The following is a 22,885-nucleotide window of genomic DNA, read 5'->3' as shown; positions in this document are numbered from 1 at the left end:
TTTTTTTGTGGTTGAACAAGCTAAATACATGCGTAACCAATCTCTAGGTAAGGGGTAATATGATTAGAGGTCACAGTTAATCGGATTTGAGGCGAATCGTTCCTTTACGGACAAATAATTCATTAGGAATAATGATTTGCTTATTTGGACAAAAGGTGAACTAAAATGCCGGCTAAAGGCGAATCAATATTTCGCTATTTCACTTTTTACTATTTATGATTAAACCTCTTTTAATTTAAACATATTTATTTATAGTGGATTGGGAAACAAGTTTTGCAACTTATATTAATCCCTTTCCACTTTGCGTATGCGAGTGCTGCCTTGTAGCGGCATTAGCCTACTCTTTTTTCGAAATCTACAAGGGTGTCTTTAACGTGCAAGAGATATGGCTCTCTCCTAACACGGGTCAGCCATTTATCGTCCTCTTCCGACGAACTATCATCGTTTCCTTAAGACCATACTCGCAAATGGTGTCAAGGGAGAGCCGAAAATTGAGTTCCTGAAATTGTCATCCCGAACGGGAATCGAACCCGGAACCTTTGTGTTAGTAGTCCGATGCACTAACCACTACACGACGGCTCTCTTTTATTTATGATTAAACCCCCAAAAAATCATATATATTACAATTTTTATTTTTTCAAAATATTTTTACTAACATGACTAATGCCACTTTAATTCCCATTGCAAATGAGTTTTTTTACGTAGAATCGGGAATAAATTCATCAAAAACTATGTTGTCAGTAGGCTATTTTCCAACGTTTCTGTGATTGAAACTTCTATCCTGAAAACAGACCTTGAAAAAAGATACCATGATCTATTTACTTATCAACAGATTCAAGAGATGGTTCTTAATCTTGTAACATTTGTAATCGCGGTAATGTAGCAATAGTTTGTTAATAAGCTGATGGTAAATTCCTGTTTTATCGGAAATTTTAGGATCACAAATAAAATAACAGTTCCTTAATAATTCATTCTAATAGATAAATGTTGACATTTGCTATCTGTTACCAGGCAAAAGCCAATGCGTAAATCAAGTGGTATAAAAGGGTAGTCTTCAACATTTAAGGATTGATAAATATATTTGACATAAAAATGTATTACTATTGGGATAATAATGCGTTATCTGTGAAACGTTCTTTTTTATCTCTAGATAACATATTTGTTATTTGTAGATGTTCACAATCGTTTAGAATAAATCATGTATCGGGTTGACGAAAAAGTCAACATGCCATTATCACTAAAGGACTATACGAATGGACGACACGGTAAATATAGTCGCTTAACTCATTTTTAATGGTGCATTAAAATTGTATATGTTGCCGACATTTTATTTCTCTCGAGGATTTCAATTTGAAATTTTATATCGTTCACCGAAGATATATATGCTTTTCCGGACTCTTCTGTCAGGAGTTTATTTCTTTTTACGAGTTGTTATTATTAAAAATGAATCCAACCATTAACCATGTTAACCCCTATGTAAAGTTTGATCATTTGGTTTTTATTACAGCACGCAAAAAAATACCGGTGAAAGTACATGCCTTGCATAATGAACTACGTATCGACACTAGCAGTTAAAATTGTCGCCCTTTGTTCACAAATTTGTAAGCTAAACTAGGTTTAAAGCCCATGTTTGTTTACAGACATCCCTATTGGGCTGATTTAACTTTAAACATAATATATAAACTCCTGATATATATGTCAAGAACAATAATATAAACGAATACAATATGAAATATAGCGGACAGTAGATTTATAGGCCCCATGGTGAGGAATACAGATACATGAACAATGAACAATGTGGCGATGTAAGATACTAGTACATGTATGTCTCTCAGTGCCCATTCTCCAAGGGTTTAAACAGATGAAACTGGGCTTCATTCAAATAGGAATGTGCAGCACAGAATGTTTCTTTTTAATGTTACTAATACTAGAAAAAATCAAGTAACCTTTTTTTATGCCCCATTTATTATGCCCCATTTATGGGCATTATGTTTTCTGGTCTGTGCGTCCGTCCGTCCGTCCGTTCGTTCGTTAATTCGTTCGTCCGTTCTTTCGTCCGTCTGTCCCGCTCCAGGTTACATTTTTTGGTCGAGGTAGCTTTTGATAAAGTTGAAGTCCAATCAACTTGAAACTTAGTACACATATTCCCTATGATATGAACTTTCTTATTTTAATGCCAAATTAGAGATTTTACCCAATTTTTACGGTCCACTGAACATAGAAAGTGATAATGAGGATGGGGGCATTCTTGTTTGATAACCAATCTAAGTCCGGGACTACCATGTGTTATTTTCGGATTTAGTCCGCTGGTACCTATATGAAATTGACCTCCGCATACAACATCTCAAAAACAGTTAAGAACCGTCCATTCATCATAGAAGGCTTGGTCAATATATCTCGAAAGGTTCTTGCGTAATAGTATCATTGTATTATACGATTGTTCTCTGTTTTCTATTCATGTTTTATATTATGTAATATATGTTCAATTTTATGTTGTTAATTTTGCCATAGCATGTCTATGCTTTGCAATAAAGATTCATTCATTCATTCATTCAATAAACCGGTAAATCTTCTCCTGTATACAGTACTATGTGAACGGTGCTCAGATACAAGTAAATGATAAAGGAGAAGGTTCAGTAAGACCCCTTTTTGGCCCCAAAATAGAACAGTTTTACAAAATTGTAAAAATGTAATCTTTTAGCTATTTATTAGAAAGAAAAATGCTTCTGCTACATGGGCTATTTTGAAAATAAAATGCACATATATCGGGTACTAGCATCATAAAGTCATGCTAAATTACTGAAATCTTGACAATTTCAGCATTTTAGTTAAAATTTAGACGGTTTCCGTCTTAAATGAAAGTGGCTGCATTCGTTTTCATTCATAATATTGAGATTTAAGTTGTATTTGATGATAATACATAACATATATAAATGTTGAGGATGAACACGGATGCGGCCACTTTCATTTTTGACAAAAAACAACTGAAAAGTGACGTTTTTTGGCATATTTCATAGATTTTTCATATTTAAGCTTGAATCGGAGAGTTTGTAATGCCTTGACTTAATCAGTTAAAATCTTTCACATAAACTAATTGAATCAATTGAAATAGACACTTTTAATAAGTGATTAAAAAGTGTCCAAAATCTTTTGTTGGATGAACCTGAAATTTGAGGCCAAAATCGGTCCTTACCGGACCTACTCCTTTCGGATCTTGTTTAGAAACCATAGCTATCCATTGAAGTTATAATTTATTAAATCACTGGCACGACGCTTAACTTAAAAGAAGGAAGTTTATAGGTAGAACATAAAGAGAAGATGAATGGCGGGAAATTTGGACTGCCAACGGAAAATGTCTGTAAACATGTATTTATTGTATTAATGATAGAGTAACATTTATATTTTGTAATAAAGGAAAGTTTTATTGCAGGAGCCAAAACAGGAACGAGCCGCCTGGGGAAGTCAGCTAGAATTCATTCTGACATGTGTTGGATTTGCTGTTGGATTGGGAAATGTATGGAGATTCCCGTATCTTTGTTTTAAAAATGGTGGAGGTACTGATTAAAATACGATTTATTCAAATAATTCAAATGAAAAATGAAATTCTAATAATTCCATATAGTATATGACTATACCCACTGATTTTTTTCGATTATTCGACTTTTGTCGAAAAAACGAGACATTCGACATTCCGTCGTCGTCGTCGGAGGCGGCGGCGGCGTCCACAAATACTCATTCTGTGGTTAAAGTTTTTGAAATTTTAATAACTTTCTTAAACTATCCTAGATTTGTACCAAACTTTGACAGAAGCTTGTTTATGATCATAAAATAGTATCCAGAAGTAAATTTTGTTTAAAAAAATCTGTTTTACGTATTTTACCTATGCCTGGACTTAGTTTTTTCTACCAGGAAACATAACATTCACTCTGTGGTAAAAGCTTGGACAGAAGCTTGTTTATAATCAAAAGCTAGTATCTAGAAGGATATTTGTTAAAATTTTGTACCTGTCTTCCGTATTTGTAATACTGATAACGGACTTAGTTTTTCTTCCAATTAACATTACATACAGTCTGTCGTTCAAGTTTTGAAAACATTTATTAGATTCATAAACTATCCTGGATTTTAACTAAACTTGGACAGAAGCTTCTTACGATCAAAAGATATTATTGAAAGAAATATTTATTTTAATTTGTGTCCTCATATTTGTTGATTCTGCGATAAACAGCAAAGGTAGGCGAGTCACTAGGTTCCGCGGAACCCTTCCAATTTTGGTTATCAATATTGACACTATAAGATAAGATAAGATATATTTTATTTCCAGTAAAGGGCCCACAAGGGGGGCGTAGAGAAAACAAACATTAGAGTATATTTAAGATAGATATGGTATGGATGGCATGATGGAGGTTTACGGAATGGAGAATAATAAACAAAACAATTAAAAAATTAGAGAAAAAATGGACCTTGAATACGACAATAAAGAGGAGATTGAATATAAACATAGATAATGATTGACGAAAAGTATGAAGAATACTAGAACCGACCCTGCTTGACAGCTTATTATTAGCGTGTTTCCGGCCGGTGTTTGCCCATAATTGCAATCAAGTTTTAATATCTGGTTTTCTGCGAGAAGTACCCTAACAATATCACAAAACTGCAATGTACTTAGATTATTTCAGATGTCACATACACCTGATACAGTTGACAATTTTAGTCCGGCCGATTGGTGCAGATATAGAGCAGAATTGCTCACTTGATGAGGAAAGCATGAAACTTTGCATAGTAGTTCCTGGTTATATACCCTTTGATTTCAGCTATGGACCCACTCTAAAAAATCCAATATGGCTGCCATTTTCAAGATGGCGGAAAAACGGTATAAAATTCAAGATTGTCCTAAAGGTCTTCTATATAATTTTGGAAATTGAAGTACTGATTCGTTAAAAATTAACTTTATGTTCTTGAATTTGTTATCAATTCATTCTAAAGTATAGAACAAATAATTTGGGTATTTCTATAACACATAAGTTGCAAATATAGCTGCATATACAAAAACAAATAGTGAAATTCAAAATGTTAATCAATATCATAATGTTACATGTTATTGTAATTGTTCTTTAAACGCTTTCAGTTTTAATGGTTGGAATGACATAGGTTGAAACGAGTCGATTGACGTTAATATAGGTCGGTTGAAATGGTGGAATAGTAGGTAGCTCATCTGAACTATGAGGCAGTGCCGAGGGCACCTTGTCTCGTTTCTCTTCAATGCCACGTCTTACGTCACTTATCGCGTTTTCATCTGCCGTACCCACTACATCGTCAAATTATTCTAGCATGTAATCAATAGGTGTACCTTTCTTCAGGCGAATTAGATGATTGCCATCATTTAAAATAGTTAAGGGACAACTATTTCCCTTTCCAACTACGTGCGTAACCAATTTGCAATATTTCAGCGAGCATGGTCATAAAATGCACTCCTGGTCAGCACTTTTATTAGTTTTAATGGTAACAGTCATGTTTGAATTTGGCGGAACTGTGATGGTTCGTTTTATGCAAACTAGCTGAGTTAAAATCTCGTTTCCACTATTAACAAATGGCGCATTTATCACTTTATTGTTGATGGTATTTGTGGGAGTACTCAGGTTAATCACTGCGATCAGTGTGTCCAAAATAACTAGCCTAAGTATAACATCGTCTGTTAATGGCTCTTTGCACACATCCCATTATATGTTTACTCTATTAATGTCGAGAGTCGTTCCTTTTAATCTTCCCAATAACAAGCTGTTAACCCAAACCACGTAGCGTTACGTTCTCCACATCTCCTTTTTCTGCCGGAATTAATTTCTCATTTACTAATGTTATCATTGCAGCAGTGTCCACAATCATGTTCACATTCTGGTCATGTATAGTACCTCGTACTACTAAGCTCTTTCAAATGGTTAATATGATGACAATATTGAACGAGGCAGTGGGTCTACGTTCGGTTTTGTGATAAGGTGATGTCTCATAGCCAATAGACTTTGGAATCTGAGTTGTCCTACTGGCCCGACCTGTGCTCCATTGTTGGGGTTACACTTTGATTTGCTCCGTATCCTGGTGAAGGTGACCGTTGTCTGAAATATTCGGGATTTCTGGAGTTTGTCCTCGGAGATGCTAACCGTTGTCTTTAGGGACTATATGATCTCTAGCTTAGTGGGGTGTTGCTGATCGATAGACATTAAGCTTGAGTGTACTTCTATCTGCCGATTTACCGCTATTGTATTGCTCAAGAGATCTTCCACGTTTATATTGATCAGGTGATCTTCCATGAATTTTTTATCAGAAGAACCGAATTATATTGATCGGCCAATCCAAAGTTATGCTGATTAGTTGAAAGCATAACATCAGCTAGTTTTGTGACAATTTGTGTGAGGTTATGCAACTAAAATTCCAAAGGACTGCTCATATTTTCTTTATCGGTCGGTGATACTGCGTCATCAGCAAAGTAGACTTGTCGATGGTCATAATTGGCACTTTTTTATCCATATATCGCCATCTGGTTTGCTTTTGAGGTTGTCAATTGTTTTAACGCCTGTTGGATGTTTCTTGGTTCCTCTCTATTACATGCCTTGAAGAATCTTTGTCTTTACATCCTCGACGGAATGTTTTGGTTCCAATCTGATTTGATCGTCTTTCTTGCTGAAGCGCTGCTCCAAATGAATGCCTTTTTAAGGCCTTGGAATCATCATCTGTGTTTACCATGCAAGTGTACTAAAAGCCAACATCGGCCTGGCAATCTGGGGCCTACACACATTTTTCCTGATTTCCCATTGTCATCTACCGGCAGTTCGTTCAAATTGGTAAATGAACGCCTCCCAAGTGATGGATCCTCTTCAATTGAGTTTTTGCATTTTTGGCAGCTGTGGGCTGCGGCTCCGGTCCCTTGCACACATATTTTCTTGCCATCGGGTATATTCTCTCTCCAGTGAAGAGTCTGAAGATGAGGTATGGTCACACTCTTTGTCCATCCTCTGCCCTTTCCTGGATCGGTCAATGGAGTCAACTTGCTGTTATGGGAAGCATGCTCCAGAAGCAGACGAGGTTGTCATAATTTGAGTGTTAAATGTGGGATTTGCCATTGACTTGACGGGGATGATATCGTAAGTAGGCACTGCATTCAGCATTGGAGAAACTTGATATAATCCATTTGCAGCCAATTGTTTCTGTAACGGTGTGCTGGTCTGAACCAAATATTATTGACTTATAGTAGATGGTTAGTGTGCGTTGGAAGACACATAAGTCTTTTGCTGGTATCCTTGATTAGTACTAGAGGTTTATAGTATGTTCTTAAATGGAGATTGTTGTTGAATAATTTGAACTGTATCATGCAGGACCAAGGGCCCTGACATAGAACGTTTGACTAAAGGTGAAGACACCTTCAACAGAGTTGGTGCGGTTTATAATTCATGCGAACTACAATTGGGGAAAGACCCACGGCATGGATTTTGTTGTGTACTTTTGGTAAACTTGCGTTGTACTGGCTAAGGTCAAATGTTGGCTTAGATGATGTGTCCATTGAAGTTAGAAATATTAACTTCTTTATTTCGATTGTCCACTGATTCATTTACAACAGATGCCAATTGTTTGAAGGTACCCTGCTGTTCAAATGCACTTATAAATAGAACTGTGTCTCCTTCCTCAGTTGTTGTCAGCTTGTCCATTCGTCTTTCCACAACATTGAATATCTTATTGGTCTGATCATCAATTCCGCCAAGCAATTAGTACTAGCCTTGTTGTCTATCCTGTCTTCAGACTGCTGAAGTTGCTGAGATATTGCTTTCATCTGTTTGTTATTAATAATCATTGCCTCTTTCTGTTCAGCTTGAAACGTAATGAGACCAACACATATTTTATATATTCGCGCTTCGCTCTGTTTTATATTGCGTTAAATCTCGGCTGTTCTTTGAGCATTTGATTTTCTATCTGTTAAATATTCTTGGTACAATTGTTTAATAGTCATTTCTGAGCTGTCCTCTGTTAAAGCGTCTTCAGCTGTGGGTTTCTCCATATTCTCAAGTGATTCAGTTTCTGCCATTTCAATGTTCTTGTCCTTGTTGTCCTCAATTCCTGCCATTTCACTGACATGTGTTTAACTGATTCTCAATTCACAGTTTAATGTCTCAAATTGCAAAATATTGCGACCCAAGAGATAAGACAGGCACTGAATAATATCTTAAGGCAGATAAATCCAAAATCACAGCATTTATGTATGACCCAAGACAACAAATAATGCAGCTGTTATGAAAGCTACTAATTGAGCTTTTTATGAAAGCTACTACTTTGTGTATGAAATGACAAGCAAGGCAAAATCAGAAAGGACAGAACTGGGATAGATACCAAAATGACACTAAACATCAATAAAATGCTTATATTCAGGTCAATTCTCAATAATGAATATTTGCTAATTTTTCAAGGCGGCCATTTTGATAATAGCCGCCATTTTGTATTTCAAAAATAGATCAAAACAAAATCTTGCTAAGTACACCAAGTCATTCAAATTTGTTGATTTTTGTGCACCCAGCATCAAATCCACGGTGGTTTGTGCAATACTGGAAAATATTTTAGAACGTACGGCAGCCATCTTTAAATAAGCCGCCATATTGAATTTTTAGGGTGGGTCCATAGCTAATATTGCTCAGTACACAAAAATGTACCATCATGCAAAAATTGGTGCTTTCCTCATTATTTGAGCATTTTTTTCACCGATCGGCCGGACTATTTGATTTTCCGGAAAGTCAGAGGGGAAAAAGGGGGGGTAGCACAGTATAATTTTGGAAACGAAAATGCTTAGTGCCTTAATTATATTGAGTTGTGAGACATTCATGTATGTAATCATTAGAAATGCAGGATGTCAATGCAAAGAAAATGTCACACGTGATACACGAATTACAAATATAGATATACAAATGTAGGTGCCGGCGTACACAAATTTAAACAAATTTTCGCAAAAAAGGAAAATTCCGTCTAATATGATAATACCTTCTCCAAACCCACTCTTCCAAAATGGAAGAAATCAAATGTTGTCCCATGTATATATCGTGTTTGTACATTACTTACCCTGAAATCAGAAATGATAGGAGACACTTATAATGAGGGAAAGAAACGGGGTAAACGTTGTCCAGTCATATCCCCAAAGGCTTTATTATTGAACATAGCAGATCAATCAATTTGTTATTTTTCGTGGGAAACATGCTTTAAGGGAAACGAATTAACTCGCCACTATATACTTGTATTTGTTCGTGTACAAGTACATGATACACATATGACTGATGTTTTCCCTGAGGAATACTATACATGTACTGAAAACATGTGTTGCCTTTTAATGAATATATATATCTGACACAATTTTCAAGTGTCGGAAAAGTGCAACTTGAAATGTCTTTTGTTGAATTATTTCATGAATGAATGTCGTTTATAAATCTAAAATCGTCCAACAGATTTATGTTTAGTTTGTTTGCCCCAAAAAAGCAATCGCTCTATAACTTGAAGTATCATGTATACTGCTTTGTTATTTTAACAAAATAATCGAAAATGGCTTTCGTCTTCAATTGTTTTTCAGGTAACACACGTTTCTTACTTTCAAAGTAAATTGAGATACATGTATTTGCCCTTTTCTATAGTAAGTAAATTATGGTAACCCAGTAATTCATATTTTGTTAATTAAATTCTAGTTCTAAAATTTAACATTATACATAGAACTATTGACATTTTTATATTAATGCTTTTATAAAGAAAAAAAATCATTTAAACTGGCTTTTTATTTTTTAATACATTTGTACTACATTGTATTTAAATCCCTATTTCATTCGTATCTTAGGAGCATTCCTTATACCTTATTTCATCTGCATGGTAATTATTGGTATTCCAATGTTTTACCTGGAATTGTGTCTTGGTCAGTTTTGCAGTTTGGGACCTTTGAAAGTCTGGAGGATAAACCCGCTGTTTAAAGGTAAATACATACAATACTATTGTACGAATAAAAAAGATATGCGGTCTGTTTTAATAAGATAACATCCAAAACTAGATTAGTCGCAACGACACGAATGGTCCCGTCTCCATGAAAAAGTTGAAAAACTGCAATTTCAACAACTCATGTGGACACAAACATAATGGCAGTCTCATATATAAAAAAATCAACTAAAAATTTGAAAGCGTATAGAAAAAAATTCCGTATAATTGTGATTTTCAACAATTTTCAAAGTCGTAAATCCTAAATTTTGACAAAAATCAGCGTAAGCTTCATTGCGGGGCCATAAAAACGACAAAAAGTAAAAATTATAGACATAGATAGCTACTTCAATATATTCGGCTTCGCTCTTTTCACTCGACGCTATATTTGTATCATTTGTCTTTGCAGACAATAACGATAATAATGAATATATTCGACCAAGATTAAAATCCTTAGATCATTTAATTACAAAAGTTTCCGAACCAAAGAAATATGAATATTATAGATAATATTTTTATCCAGATAATGGTAAATGAAGATTTAATACCAACGGTTATGCCGAACCAAAAGAGACATATGAACAGGAATAATTGATATAAGTTAAAGTGAATATCTGGAGTTATCCCTCTTTGTACTCGGACTTGTTCTCAAATCTGTTCTTTTATATTGCATATGTTGCTTGTTTTAATTTAAGATGATATTGGTGATTTTATTAACTTACATGCTAGTATTGGCCTTTGATATGGAATACAGAATTTTTATTAGATATGAAATAACTACAGTCATATAGTCACGTTGCTCCTGACTTGATGGACAGTGTCATTCCATGCATGTGTCTGTGTCGGGGAAAACAATTAGATTACTCAATAGAAGAAACAACTCTATTACACTTAGTTTTGTATATTTTACAACAACAAAAAAAAACAACGATTCTGTAAGTTATATACATTTGCACTTTATAAAACAACAATCAATCAATCTGTTCTAGCTGAGACCGGCGTTTTTCTCTACCCAAGCGTATACATAGGACATTATCTATAACGTCTTCGGTTATTAAGACATTTACATGTACGAACACATAAACGAGACGGATTTATTGCTTAAAGTATTTGTATCTCAAATACCATAGGCGGATCCAGGGGGGCTGTGGGGCCCGCCCCCCCCCCCTTTTAGTGGGAAAAATTTGGTTGATTATATAGGGAATCACTGAAGCATGACCGGGGCGGGCCCCTTCTTAGGTCAGTCAGTGCCCCCCCCCCCCCCCCCCCCCCCCCAAATGAAAAGTTCTGGATCCGCCACTGAATACTGAATGTTCAAGTATAGATATCGGTTTATTGTATACTGTTATTTATGATCTTATGTTTCTTAGATAATATGTTATTTTTAAAATAGTAGATATGTTTACTTCCTATATGTCCAATGACGTTTCTGACTAAAATATGGAGTTCAAACAATAGCTACATCTTTCCTATTTTCTTTAGATTGTGAACATTTCATGTAAATTATACTCCTTCTCTTTGAAAAATGTATGCATCGTTTAATGAAATATTTTGTTATGCTTTTAGGGTTAGGACTTGCCATGATTATAGTATCAGCACTAGTTGCTATATACTATGCAGTAATCATAGCTTATTGTTTATACTTCCTTGTTGCATCAATGCAGTCTGAGGTACCATGGAAGTACTGTGACAATGACTGGAACACGTGTGACTGCAGGGATGGGAACCAGAACGATTCATTGATAGATCCATGGAACGGAACGAGACCTGAATGCTGTAAGTAACGTGTGACATAAGTTACAGTTTTGTGATCAATGCTCTAAATGTGTTAATTCATTTGAATTGTAATATATCGACTAAGAGAAAAGCTCTAAAAAAAATTGAACCCAAAAAAAACGCAGCGAGACCATGATGTCTTGTGGTCATAATACTTTCGAGCTAGATTTTGGTACGCAGGCTCGGAAATAAACCATTCAAAATCCTGGATTTGGTGCTTCGATCGCACATTTTGTATTCATGTACTTCGAGTACTAAGTAAAATTTTATCACCAAGAGCCCTGATTTTTAACAGAGTGATTGAGCCAGCTACCATTCATCTACAACTATGAGAATCCAGACTAAAAGTATCCAAGTAAGTTACCAGTACTGTGTATGCCAACATATTGCTTACAGTTTGCTAATACTTTGATTTGTAGAATTTTCTTGTGTTTTAAATTTTGCAGCAACAAGTAAATTGTAACAGTTTGTTTTAAACAAGAAAGAAAGTCGTTTGTTTTTGATGTTTGCTGTCTTCAAAAAGATATTTTTCGTAAATTTTATTTCAGTAAATATGACATACACTCACACGAAATCCGCAAGTGATGAATATTTCAAGTAAGTACTGTGATTAAGTTTCAATTACAATCAATGGCGAATAACATCAAATGTGACTCTCTGTCTTTGCTACACGAATGTGAGGATATCATACTTTTCCCCTGCATATTGTTTTTTTGGGAATGCTTATTTTGAACACATTTTATATAAAAAAAAAAATATGAATCATAAACTATCAGTTGATGCAACAACAAAAAACATGACAAAAAGAAAAATGAATAAAATGGCAAACAACGATTCTATAAAAACTACACATAAATCTAATGTTAAAGCAACACGAATCTCGCTAGATGCCGGATTTATTTGACTCCATGAATAAGTAAATGTAATTAGACTGGTTAAGATAGTACGTATAGCATGTGTGTGTTCATTGACTAGAAATATTTGAAAGCCTCAGTAAAAAAGAAGGAAAGAATGGTAAAAAAACCAAATAAAAATAAAAACAAAAGGCAAAATCCATGTATACGAACAAAAAACACAATTAGCGTTTATCAAATGGGCATTGGCACCAATTGCAAAGAACAAAGTGATACAAAAATACATAATGTGTAGAATGTCAGTCAAATATGTCAAGGACTAAACAATTAGGAACTACATGTACATATTTTTTTATGATTTATACATATTTAAAAAAATAACCGTTAAAGTTTCTAGAAGTTGTAGTCTAATGCAAAAGTAAACATATTTTTTGTTTCCTATTTCCAAAGTCACAAAGTACTGGAAAAGACGAGTGGTATGGACGACATGCAGGGGGTCAAGTGGACTCTTACCCTGTGTAATTTGTTTGTTTGGTTACTAACTTTTATAGTTTTGTCAAGAGGCATCAAGTCATTAGGCAAGGTAAAAACATATTTCAACATCATAAAGTTTCGAATGAACACATTTTACCTTAGATTGAGGTTTCTCAAAAGCAAACACCCTTCACCAAGGAGATATGTGTTTGCTAAGAATGTGTTTTACTCGTAATACCGAATTCGCCATATTTTGGGGGTTAAAGAAGTTGTTAAAAATCCCAAATATTTTTTCATATTTTTCATAAATTTTTATAAACAATTCTTTAACGGGACTGTCACTTTCATTATTGCCATGGTTTTGTTTAACAATCACGACTTCGGGTTTTTTTATACAAAAATAAACTGCAGTAAAAACCGTGTCAGTCTTGTTCTGTCAAATCTAGAAAGAAAAACGTTTGTTCATACAATCAATCTTAAAACAATTATTCGTGCAATTTTAATAAGAATTTATTAATTTTTTTAGGTAGTGTATTTCTCGGCTACATTTCCTTATATATTATTGACAGCCCTACTTATAAGAGGACTTCTTCTGGAAGGTCATAAGGAAGGAATTACTTTCTATTTGACCCCTGATTGGAGTAAATTGACTGAAGCTAGTGTACGTAACTTTTTACATTTAATCTATTAAGTTTTCTTCTCATGTGATCTGATAATGGTACTATTGTAAAATTATATATTATATATATACATTGTATGGCCACCTTTCGCTGGTCCGTTGGGTTGTGCGAGATGTTGCAATACGCAACCTAGTCCGGGCACGCAATGGTTTTCAAATAAACAGGGGCGAAATTAGCCATTTGAAAAAGGGGGAGGACCTAACACTGGAGAAAAGGAGGTCCAGCTACATGTCCCATTCAAATGCGTTGATCGTCCAAAAAAAATGAAGTTCATACTCCCGGAACCCTTCCCTTGGATCCCCCACTGATAAAGAGAGTGATGCCTGCTGTACGTTTAGAACCCCAAAAACAACTTGTTGAGGGGTATGTAAGTCAGAAGTTCTGTCCCATCCGGTATACCATCATTTTCCGGTGGCTATTAAGATGCCTCGTCCTTGATTCTTATAGACACCTACTACAGTACCTACATTTTGCGATTGTATATACTATTACTGTGTACTTGTTCCAAACAATCATGAAATATATGCCACAGGTCGTGACAAATGCAATAATCAACCAATTGGTAGGTAATAATCAACACTTACTGTAGATGTGAATGACAGACTGGAAATATTTCCTTTCAGTATCTTTATTTTAATAAATGATTTGGACAAACATATTATGGGTTTATGTTCAGATATATTATGCTAACTATCAGTTTAAATGTAGTACTTATTGATTAATTACTTAACTTTTTTTTAAGGAAATCGGGTAAAAGAAAATGAATTTTGGTAAAAAAAAAACGAAATAAAGAGATCAATTTCAAATCCAAACAGCAATCCTATTGATCTCTAACATGACACCTTTCACTTCACTCCTCAGGTATGGAGCGATGCAGCAGTACAGATATTTTACTCCCTTGGTACGTGTCAGGGAGGGTTAATTGCTATGGCCAGTTACAACCAGTTCAAAAACAACACGCTAAGGTACGGCTGATATTTTGCGACATTCACAACTGTCTTGTATATAAATCATTATACATTTCGTATACATTTTCATCTTTCTTTTATCATTATTTAGTGTGTATTTTCAGCAGGGTTATATTTGTATACCTTTATTTTGGTTTTGTTGTAATATATATTATTGAATTGTCCGTTAAGTCTCAACAATCTGATTATAGATCATCGTCATGATGTCAAAATTTGCCTGCAATACTTGTGCGTAAAGCTTAACCATATGATCAGTATGTTAATAAGTTTGGTTTCACAATAGCTTTATGATTTATTTCAGGGACTCCCTCTTAATTCCAGTTATAAACTGTCTGACAAGTTTTTATGCGGGATTTGTCATCTTTTCTGTCCTGGGTTTTATGGCTCACAAGAAAAACACGTCGGTGGATCAGGTAGTAGATGAAGGTATTTTGTGTTAAAAACAAAAACTGAATTCGTACATACATATAAAATTATACTTTAATAGTATTCATGGAAAAGAATCAAATCGTGTAGAATTAGACTCTTGTAACCTGTAGTTGCTACAGGTACACATACATGTACAGCACCTCCAGAGTTTATATACAATTCAAGGTTATTATGATAAAAAATTATTCTGGAGTTGAATTATTGCATGTCATTGAATTTTAAACAAATTAGACTGAAAATAGAAAGACTTTACTGTGACTTGGAACCAAAAAAAGGTGTACGAGAACAGATTGTACGAATCCTCAATTGTGGAACATTGTTTGGCGTTAATATTGAGTCACTGGTAAGGTCTTTGCATCGGAACTAAACCCATTTATTCAAAAACCAGTTGTTGGCATGACACGGATTATGTTCTTCTCATATACATGTATGTTATGATGGTATGATACTAAACCCCTAACGGGAAGGATTGTGCCTGATGTTCATATGATGAAATCTTAATCTTTCAGTCAGTTTAATTGAAGTCTGGAGCTAGCATGTCAATTAACTGCTAGTAGTCTGTTGTTATTTATGTATTATTGTCATTTTGTTTATTTTTTTTTGGTTACATCTTCTGACATCAGATTCGGACTTCTCTGGAACTGAATTTTAATGTGCGTATTGTTATGCGTTTACTTTTCTACATTCATTTGGCTAGAGGTATAGGGGGAGGGTTGAGATGTCATAAACATGTTTAACCCCGCCGTATTTTTGCGCCTGTCTCAAGTCAGGAGCCTCTGGCCTCTCTTAGTCTTGTATTATTTTAATTTTAGTTTCTTGTGTACAATTTGGAAATTAGTATGGCGTTCATCATCACTGAACTAGTATATATATTTGTTTAGAGGCCAGCTGAAGGACGCCTCCGGGTGCGGGAATTTCTCGCTATATTGAAGACCCGTTGGTGACATTCAATCTAATGTTGTTTTTTTCTTTGGTCGGGTTGTTGTCTCTTTGACACATTCCCCATTTCCATTCTTAATTTTATCGTCAATTGTTTAGCGCTTTTTGTGATTTTGAGTTTGAGTATAGTCGTCTATTAACATGATTAATTGTAGGACAATATCCCGTTAACTGTTAATCATTTTAAATTGTGATAGATACATTTAATATATTTGTTAAAATATTTATTATAGGTCCGGGTTTAGCCTTTGTTGTGTATCCTGAAGCCCTGGCACAAATGCCGATATCACCACTGTGGGCTGTTCTTTTCTTCATAATGATGATGACACTTGGATTTAGTTCATTGGTAAGTAAGTAAAATGCCATTATAAAAGAAAGATATATTGAACCCATAGCTTGGCATACATTATTTTAAACTGAAAACATGCGAATTCTCCACTTTCAGGAAAATATACAAAATGATAGTATAAAATTGAGAATCAAAATAGGAAATGTGTCAAAGAGACAACAACCCACCCAAAGAGTGGAACACAGCCGAAGGTCACGAATGGTTCTTCACTATAGTAAATGTTTCTCTAATGACGAACAAAATTGAAAATCATTCATTTCCTGTTTAAATTCATAAACTTACGACCTATCTTCATGTACGTAACGTCTTAATAGCAAAACAATTTAACCATGCAGTTTGAACTTTATGACAAGTGTAAAAAATATTTGAAATCGGGTTAATAAACAATTTCATATATGCTTAAAAGAGTGTTCATTGATATTGGAATGTTTATACCTTATGTATTTAAGCATACTAAGTCTTATATAAAACGTGTATATTCATTTTACAGTTTTCGATAACAGAGACAGTTATTACAGGCCTTGTGGACCAAATGGGAGATTTTGTAGAAAAATCAAATCGTAGACTTTATATATTTAGATTCTGCATTTGCGCCTTATTTTTTCTTCTTGGACTTCCCATGACTACAAAGGTATTTACGACACGTATTTCAAGCAATGACAGCGTATATGAATAAACTGAGAATTTTTTTCAAATGTACACCAATGACATGAATGAAACACATAGCTGGCAACAAGATTCTTCAAAAATGCTATGATTGATTGATTGATTATTGGTGTTTTTTCTCGCTAACTTTCCACACTTTTGGCAAGTTCATGGTGGCCAGTTTTTATTGGTGGAGGATGCGGAAGTGATCAATCGGCCTTCGGTAAAAATAAAATGGTAGTTCTCTAGAAAATCACTTCTGTTTTTAACACAGACTCAATATATTCTTCTTCTTAAGACCTTTCGTATAATTTTAGAACAGTTTTACTACAGATAGTCATTCCAATCTTAATTTAAATCATTTAAAAGTTGCTCCTTTAATACACACAGCTTAGTATGTTTATTTTTAATTATTGTGTAACACACAAAATGATAGAGTGGTACACGTACATGTACATTATACTGTCATTGACTTTAGTTCTAAAGCGCTTAACAAATCTTCCTGTCCTTGTAAAGCCTCTCATCGACAAGTGCAAGGATATTACAAAAAAAAGTTAAACGTAATTTCTAAGTATATACCTTTTTTGGACATTTTATTTTTATATCACCGGGTCTAAAAGGCCAACTGAGCTTTTCTCATCACTTGGCGTCTGAGTCCGTCGTCCGTCGTCGTTAACTCATACAAAAATATTCTACTCTGAAACTACTGGGCCAAATTTAACCAAACTGGGCCATAATCGTTATTGGAGTATCTAGTTTTTAAAAAATGTGCCCGGTGACATGGCCAAGCAACCAAGATGGCCGCCATGGCTAAAAACAGAACATTAGGGGAAAATGTAGATTTTGGCTTACAACTCCGAAACCAAAGTATTTAGAGCAAATCTGTCACAGATTCAATTGTTAACAAGTCTATATCTACATGTACCTGCCGTGAAATTTTCAGACGAATCGGACAACCGGTTGTTGGGTTGCTGAGCCTGTCCCTGGATTGACAATTTTAAGGAAGACAAAGTTTTGCCGTTTTCGGTTATTATCTTACATATTATTATAGATAGAGATCAACTGTAAACAGAAATAATGTTCAACAAGGTAAGATCTACAAATAAGTCAACATGACCCCTTAGGTAGTTATTTTCTCTTTACTGTAAATTTTTAACAATTTTCATAAATATTGTAAATTTTTGTAAATTTTAACAAAATATTTTCCTCTGTAACTAATGGGCCAAGTTCATTATAGATAGAGATAATTGTAAGTAGCAAGAATGTTAAGGAAAGTTAGATCTACATACACATCATCGTCACCAAAACGCAATTTTGTCATTAATCCATCTGTGTCTTTTGTTTAATTTGCACATACATGTACATGTAGACCAAGGTGAGCGACACAGGCTCTTAAGAGCTCTAGTTTGTACTTGTCCACTCGACATCAGAGAATTCTTTTTTGTTTGTTTCTTAACCATGGCCTTAGTTTTTGGTTTAACTAGGAAGAAAGAAAGAAATAACAATGTGTGTGATTTTTTTTTAAAGGAATGTAACTATGTTCTTAATATTAGTGTAGAGAAAGGAACAACATAATTATATACAAACACACAAACACACAAACACACACACAATTGTTTTTATTCAAATTAAAAACAAAAAAATTGTATTCAAATTATTTTTCCTACACGCCAAACAAATTGCAACATAAAGACAAAACCACCAGTAAACACATATTGCAAGACGTATCCATCTTGGGTAACCTAAGCCTATTGTATTTTATGTTAATTTGTTCTCGTCCTAAACACTCATGAAATATATGTGCCACTGGCCGCAACAATTACAAAGAACCATTAACAATGGAACTTCCCTTTTCTGCTGAAACATATTTTGACAAAAACTAAAAATGACGTTGGAAAACAAATCAGTTAAACTAAAGATTGTAAAGTTTTTCTACTGGGTTTTCAGAAGAAAGATAACAACTATTGTTTATGGTTGTATTGTTCTTTTCTCCACATAGATTCAATTCATACAAGTATAAATGATATCTAATAATTAGCATGTGTACACATTGTATATTTTAGGGAGGAATGTACATGTTGAATCTATTAGACAAATCAGTCGGAGGTTTCCCTTTGTTGGTAGTAGGGTTTGTAGAACTTTTGGTCATCATTTACATTTATGGTATCTCGAACAGAACCCACGATACAAAGGGATTTCCAAAGATTTTATTTAGAGGTATAATAATAGTATTTTGATACTTACTTTTGTGTTTTATCTTAGCATTTAAATCAAAAGCAATCAATTTCTTTTGACGCTAAAAGCAGCGACAAGGTTAATTTAATATATAACAAACACTATCTGATATAGTTTCGTGTAAAAAAAAATATAAATATTAATGTATTAAGGCAATAAAATCTATTCACTAACAATTATAAAAAAAATTAAGTTGGAAAAATAACAATGGCCTTTAAAAAAAGTAAGGCTTACCGTCTATCTTTTGGATTTTTCTTTCACATTCAAATGCAATTCATAGCAACGACACTTGACGTAAAAAAAAAAGAAGCTTAAGACAGCCCTTAAACACCATTAGGAATATGATAAGCACACATGCATACATAAAGTGCATTTCTTTATATCATACATTATGGAAATGAAAGTAGAAAGTTGGAATGTCCCCCTTTTTTTTGGCCGATCAATGCATTTGAATGGGGGCATATAGTTGGACCCCCCTTTTTTAAATGGCTGGATCGCCTCTTGCCTACCTTTATAGAAAAGTTGACACTTACATTATTTAAAATTTTGTCTAATATTGCAGGTTACTTGCGAATGAAATCTGACATAGAAATGATGCTTGGAAGAGGGATACCAGTCACCATAGGTTTCTTTTATTTCGCTCCCACCTGGTGCTTCATAGCACCTATTGCTTTGTTGGTATGTATACAATTGCAGAATTGCAGAACGAAATTTATTTTAATGCTTCATGCTCGACTTAATAAAACTATTGCTTATGCAAATGGGGGAGGCGAGGGTCCTCGCCTCCCCCTTCAGCAAGTGACCCCTCCCCCCAGCTTTAGAAAAAAATCTGAATTCGCCTGTGTATTGTTTTCTGACACAGTATTATACCATACGCTTGTTGTATTATAATAATTAATATATATGAATTATTAAAACCCAACGACGCAAAAATACATGGAAATACATGTTTTTAAAGATGATTTTTTTTAAGAATCATAGAAATGTAGAATTCTCATCATAGTATCACGGGACGTTAAAATGAAATGACATATTGTCATTTCGATAATAGAGCGAACTATCACTGTTTACGTTTTTTGTCCACTTGTACACTGGTTAAACTGACAGTTGCTTCTATATCATGAGTATGTATCCTCGTCATGAGAGGTTTAACAACAAGTGCTGCTATTGAATACAATGACTAAAACAATATTTGTCGTTACAGACTACTCTTACATGTTTGACTTGAACTACAACATTGTGTACAGCCATCTTAGAAATAAATACATTCCTAGAAAACATAAACGTTACTGAATAAAGTCATAAAAAGAATAACATACAATAACATAAAAAAACATATCAACCCAAGTCAGGATCCTTTGGCCTATGTGAGTCTTGTATGATTTTTTATTTAAGTTCATTAATCTATTTCGGAGTTTAGTATGCCGTCCATTATCATTGAACTAGTACACATTTTTGTTTAGGAGCCAACTGAAGTACGCCTCCTGGTGTATGATTTTCTCGCTGTGTTGAAGACCTATTGGTGTTCTTCGGCTGTTTTCGTTGCTTTTTGGTCGGGTTGTTGTCTCTTTGTCCCATCCCTATTTCCGTTCTCAATCTTATAATGTAAATTTGTTTGCACATTAATTGAACTATTTCAAAATGGTTACCTAATTGCAAACGTCACTGTTAAAATTCTATGATGGAATCGCCAAATATTTGAACAACAAATATTTTTTCAATATTCTAAAATATCTAAGTTGATTGCTACCTTCCAGCTATCGTCTTCATTCCAACATGGATATTGTTTACTTTTCTAGGTTGTGATAGTATTGAAGGCATTACAATGGAAGCCGTATACATTAGATGACTACGTTTATCCTGAGTGGGCAACAGCTCTGAGCTGGTTGATTGTTGCCTTCCCTATCACATTCATTCCAGCATGGATATTGTATTACTGTGCTTGTAGAGATAAAAGAAATGTACGTATATTTTCCGTAAAAATGCTTTCTACATTATTTATATACAGTAACACAAACGGTAACCTTCTGTAGATTCCGCTGGGGATACATGTAGCTTTGCATTATGAATCTTAATTCAATATGGTTCTGATAAGTTAAATAAATGTTCCCGACGTGACATGCATGTTTTTTTAAACATGGTTTGATTCTCATTTTAGTGATAAATGTCTTTAAGGAAAAATATAGCATTTGATTTCCTAAAAAAAAGTTTTATGTTGTTTTTTTTTTGTTGTTGTTTTTTTTTTTTAAATTTGAATCCAATTATTCGAGACCCAGCCATCTTAAAAAAATTCCTTGAATGATCGAAGACTCTATCTAACGTATATTTATTCACTAAAAATATAGACCACTGTAATGATAAAATACATGTTTGAAAAATCGTAATATTGTCTAGTCATGTTTAACATTCTCACTTAAACGTGTTTGTAGCTTTGTCATCCAAAGGCCAACTGGGGCCCTGCATTTGAAGAAAACAGAACTGGTTTATATTCCAAAGATTTGACTTCCTTTTACCAGTCGCCAGTGGCATCAACTGTTTTGGAAAAGGATGGTTACCAGTTTATTAGAAAAGACACTAATGAAGTTAACAAGACAAATATATATCAGCCTTATTCGGAACCTCCTGTCATGGCGACTTTCGAAAGTCGAACAGATTCATCGTATGACAACAAAAGTTATGTCCATGATGTAGTGGAATCTACAAAACTCTAACTCATTTATTTTTTAGCGTTATGGTGTATCATCATGACGTAATTAGCATATTGACATGGAGAGAATGATATTAAACAAAGTGTTAGTAGTGAAAGTTATATTTTAACAAACTCCAAGCTGTTCATGTATAACTGAAGACAATTTTCATAATTGATATTGAGAATAAAGACATGGATCGAATCAAATACTTTATCAATATCATATGTTATAAAAGAGAGACGAAAGATACCAAAGGGACAGTCAAACTCATAAATCTAAAACAAACCGACAACGCCATGGCTAAAAATGAAAAAGATAAATAGACAAACAATAGTACACATGACACAACATAGAAGACCACAGAATAAACAACACGAACCCCACAATGTATAATATACATTAAATTTAATATTTTTGCCATAAATGTAAAATTTAAATAGTTTACTCTGCTTTCCAAGGAATTAAGGTCTGGATGGCATTTACAGAATAGATGAAAACAGCCAAAAGATACATCATTGCTAAAAAAAAAGTACGCATAAAAAGACTGGAGAATAATGAGTGCCTAAATATAAAAGAATAGACAAAGATAGACAAAATTTTAATAGAATTGAGACAAATGGTCTCCTCAAAGATTTACATAGTTTGAATAGACATAGGGCGATAAATAAAATCTTATGAAAAGAGACTTGGATGCTTTTCAAGATATAACTTTACAAACTTTTCATTATAATAAAACAATATTGACAAACCAAATATTAGAAAATTTAGATTAAAAAATGATGTGAAGGAGTGAATAAAGTTATGATTTTTTTAATTGATTGTAGTTCGTTTGCATTCATGATCAGTAGCATATAGTTCATGCATG

General features: G+C 34.0%; 1 protein-coding gene across 1 annotated transcript; it reads left to right on the top strand.

Moving 5' to 3' along the window:
* Positions 1–1,160: 1,160 nt before the first annotated feature.
* LOC139502547 (sodium- and chloride-dependent glycine transporter 1-like) lies at positions 1,161–22,155 on the top strand. The gene is made up of 15 exons (XM_071292040.1): positions 1,161–1,265; positions 3,431–3,554; positions 9,851–9,982; positions 11,548–11,757; positions 12,306–12,354; positions 13,062–13,194; positions 13,612–13,746; positions 14,627–14,730; positions 15,035–15,159; positions 16,335–16,447; positions 16,941–17,081; positions 19,159–19,312; positions 19,893–20,008; positions 21,130–21,291; positions 21,760–22,155. Exons 1-15 carry the CDS (start codon positions 1,254–1,256, stop codon positions 22,039–22,041), a joined length of 1,992 nt encoding a protein of 663 aa, XP_071148141.1. The 5' UTR covers positions 1,161–1,253; the 3' UTR covers positions 22,042–22,155.
* The last annotated feature ends 730 nt before the right edge of the window (positions 22,156–22,885 follow it).

This window comes from Mytilus edulis, chromosome 14 (genome assembly GCF_963676685.1).
Source record: "Mytilus edulis chromosome 14, xbMytEdul2.2, whole genome shotgun sequence".
NCBI classification, from domain to species: Eukaryota; Metazoa; Mollusca; class Bivalvia; order Mytilida; family Mytilidae; genus Mytilus; species Mytilus edulis.
This window is presented reverse-complemented; position numbering and strand designations above follow the sequence as displayed.

Bases quoted from the DNA above. Each gene is read 5' to 3' on its own strand.
- LOC139502547 (XM_071292040.1), top strand. The intron at 9,983-11,547 runs GTAAATACATAC...TTATGCTTTTAG, and splicing joins GATAAACCCGCTGTTTAAAG to GGTTAGGACTTGCCATGATT. The intron at 12,355-13,061 runs GTAAGTACTGTG...CTATTTCCAAAG, and splicing joins GCAAGTGATGAATATTTCAA to TCACAAAGTACTGGAAAAGA.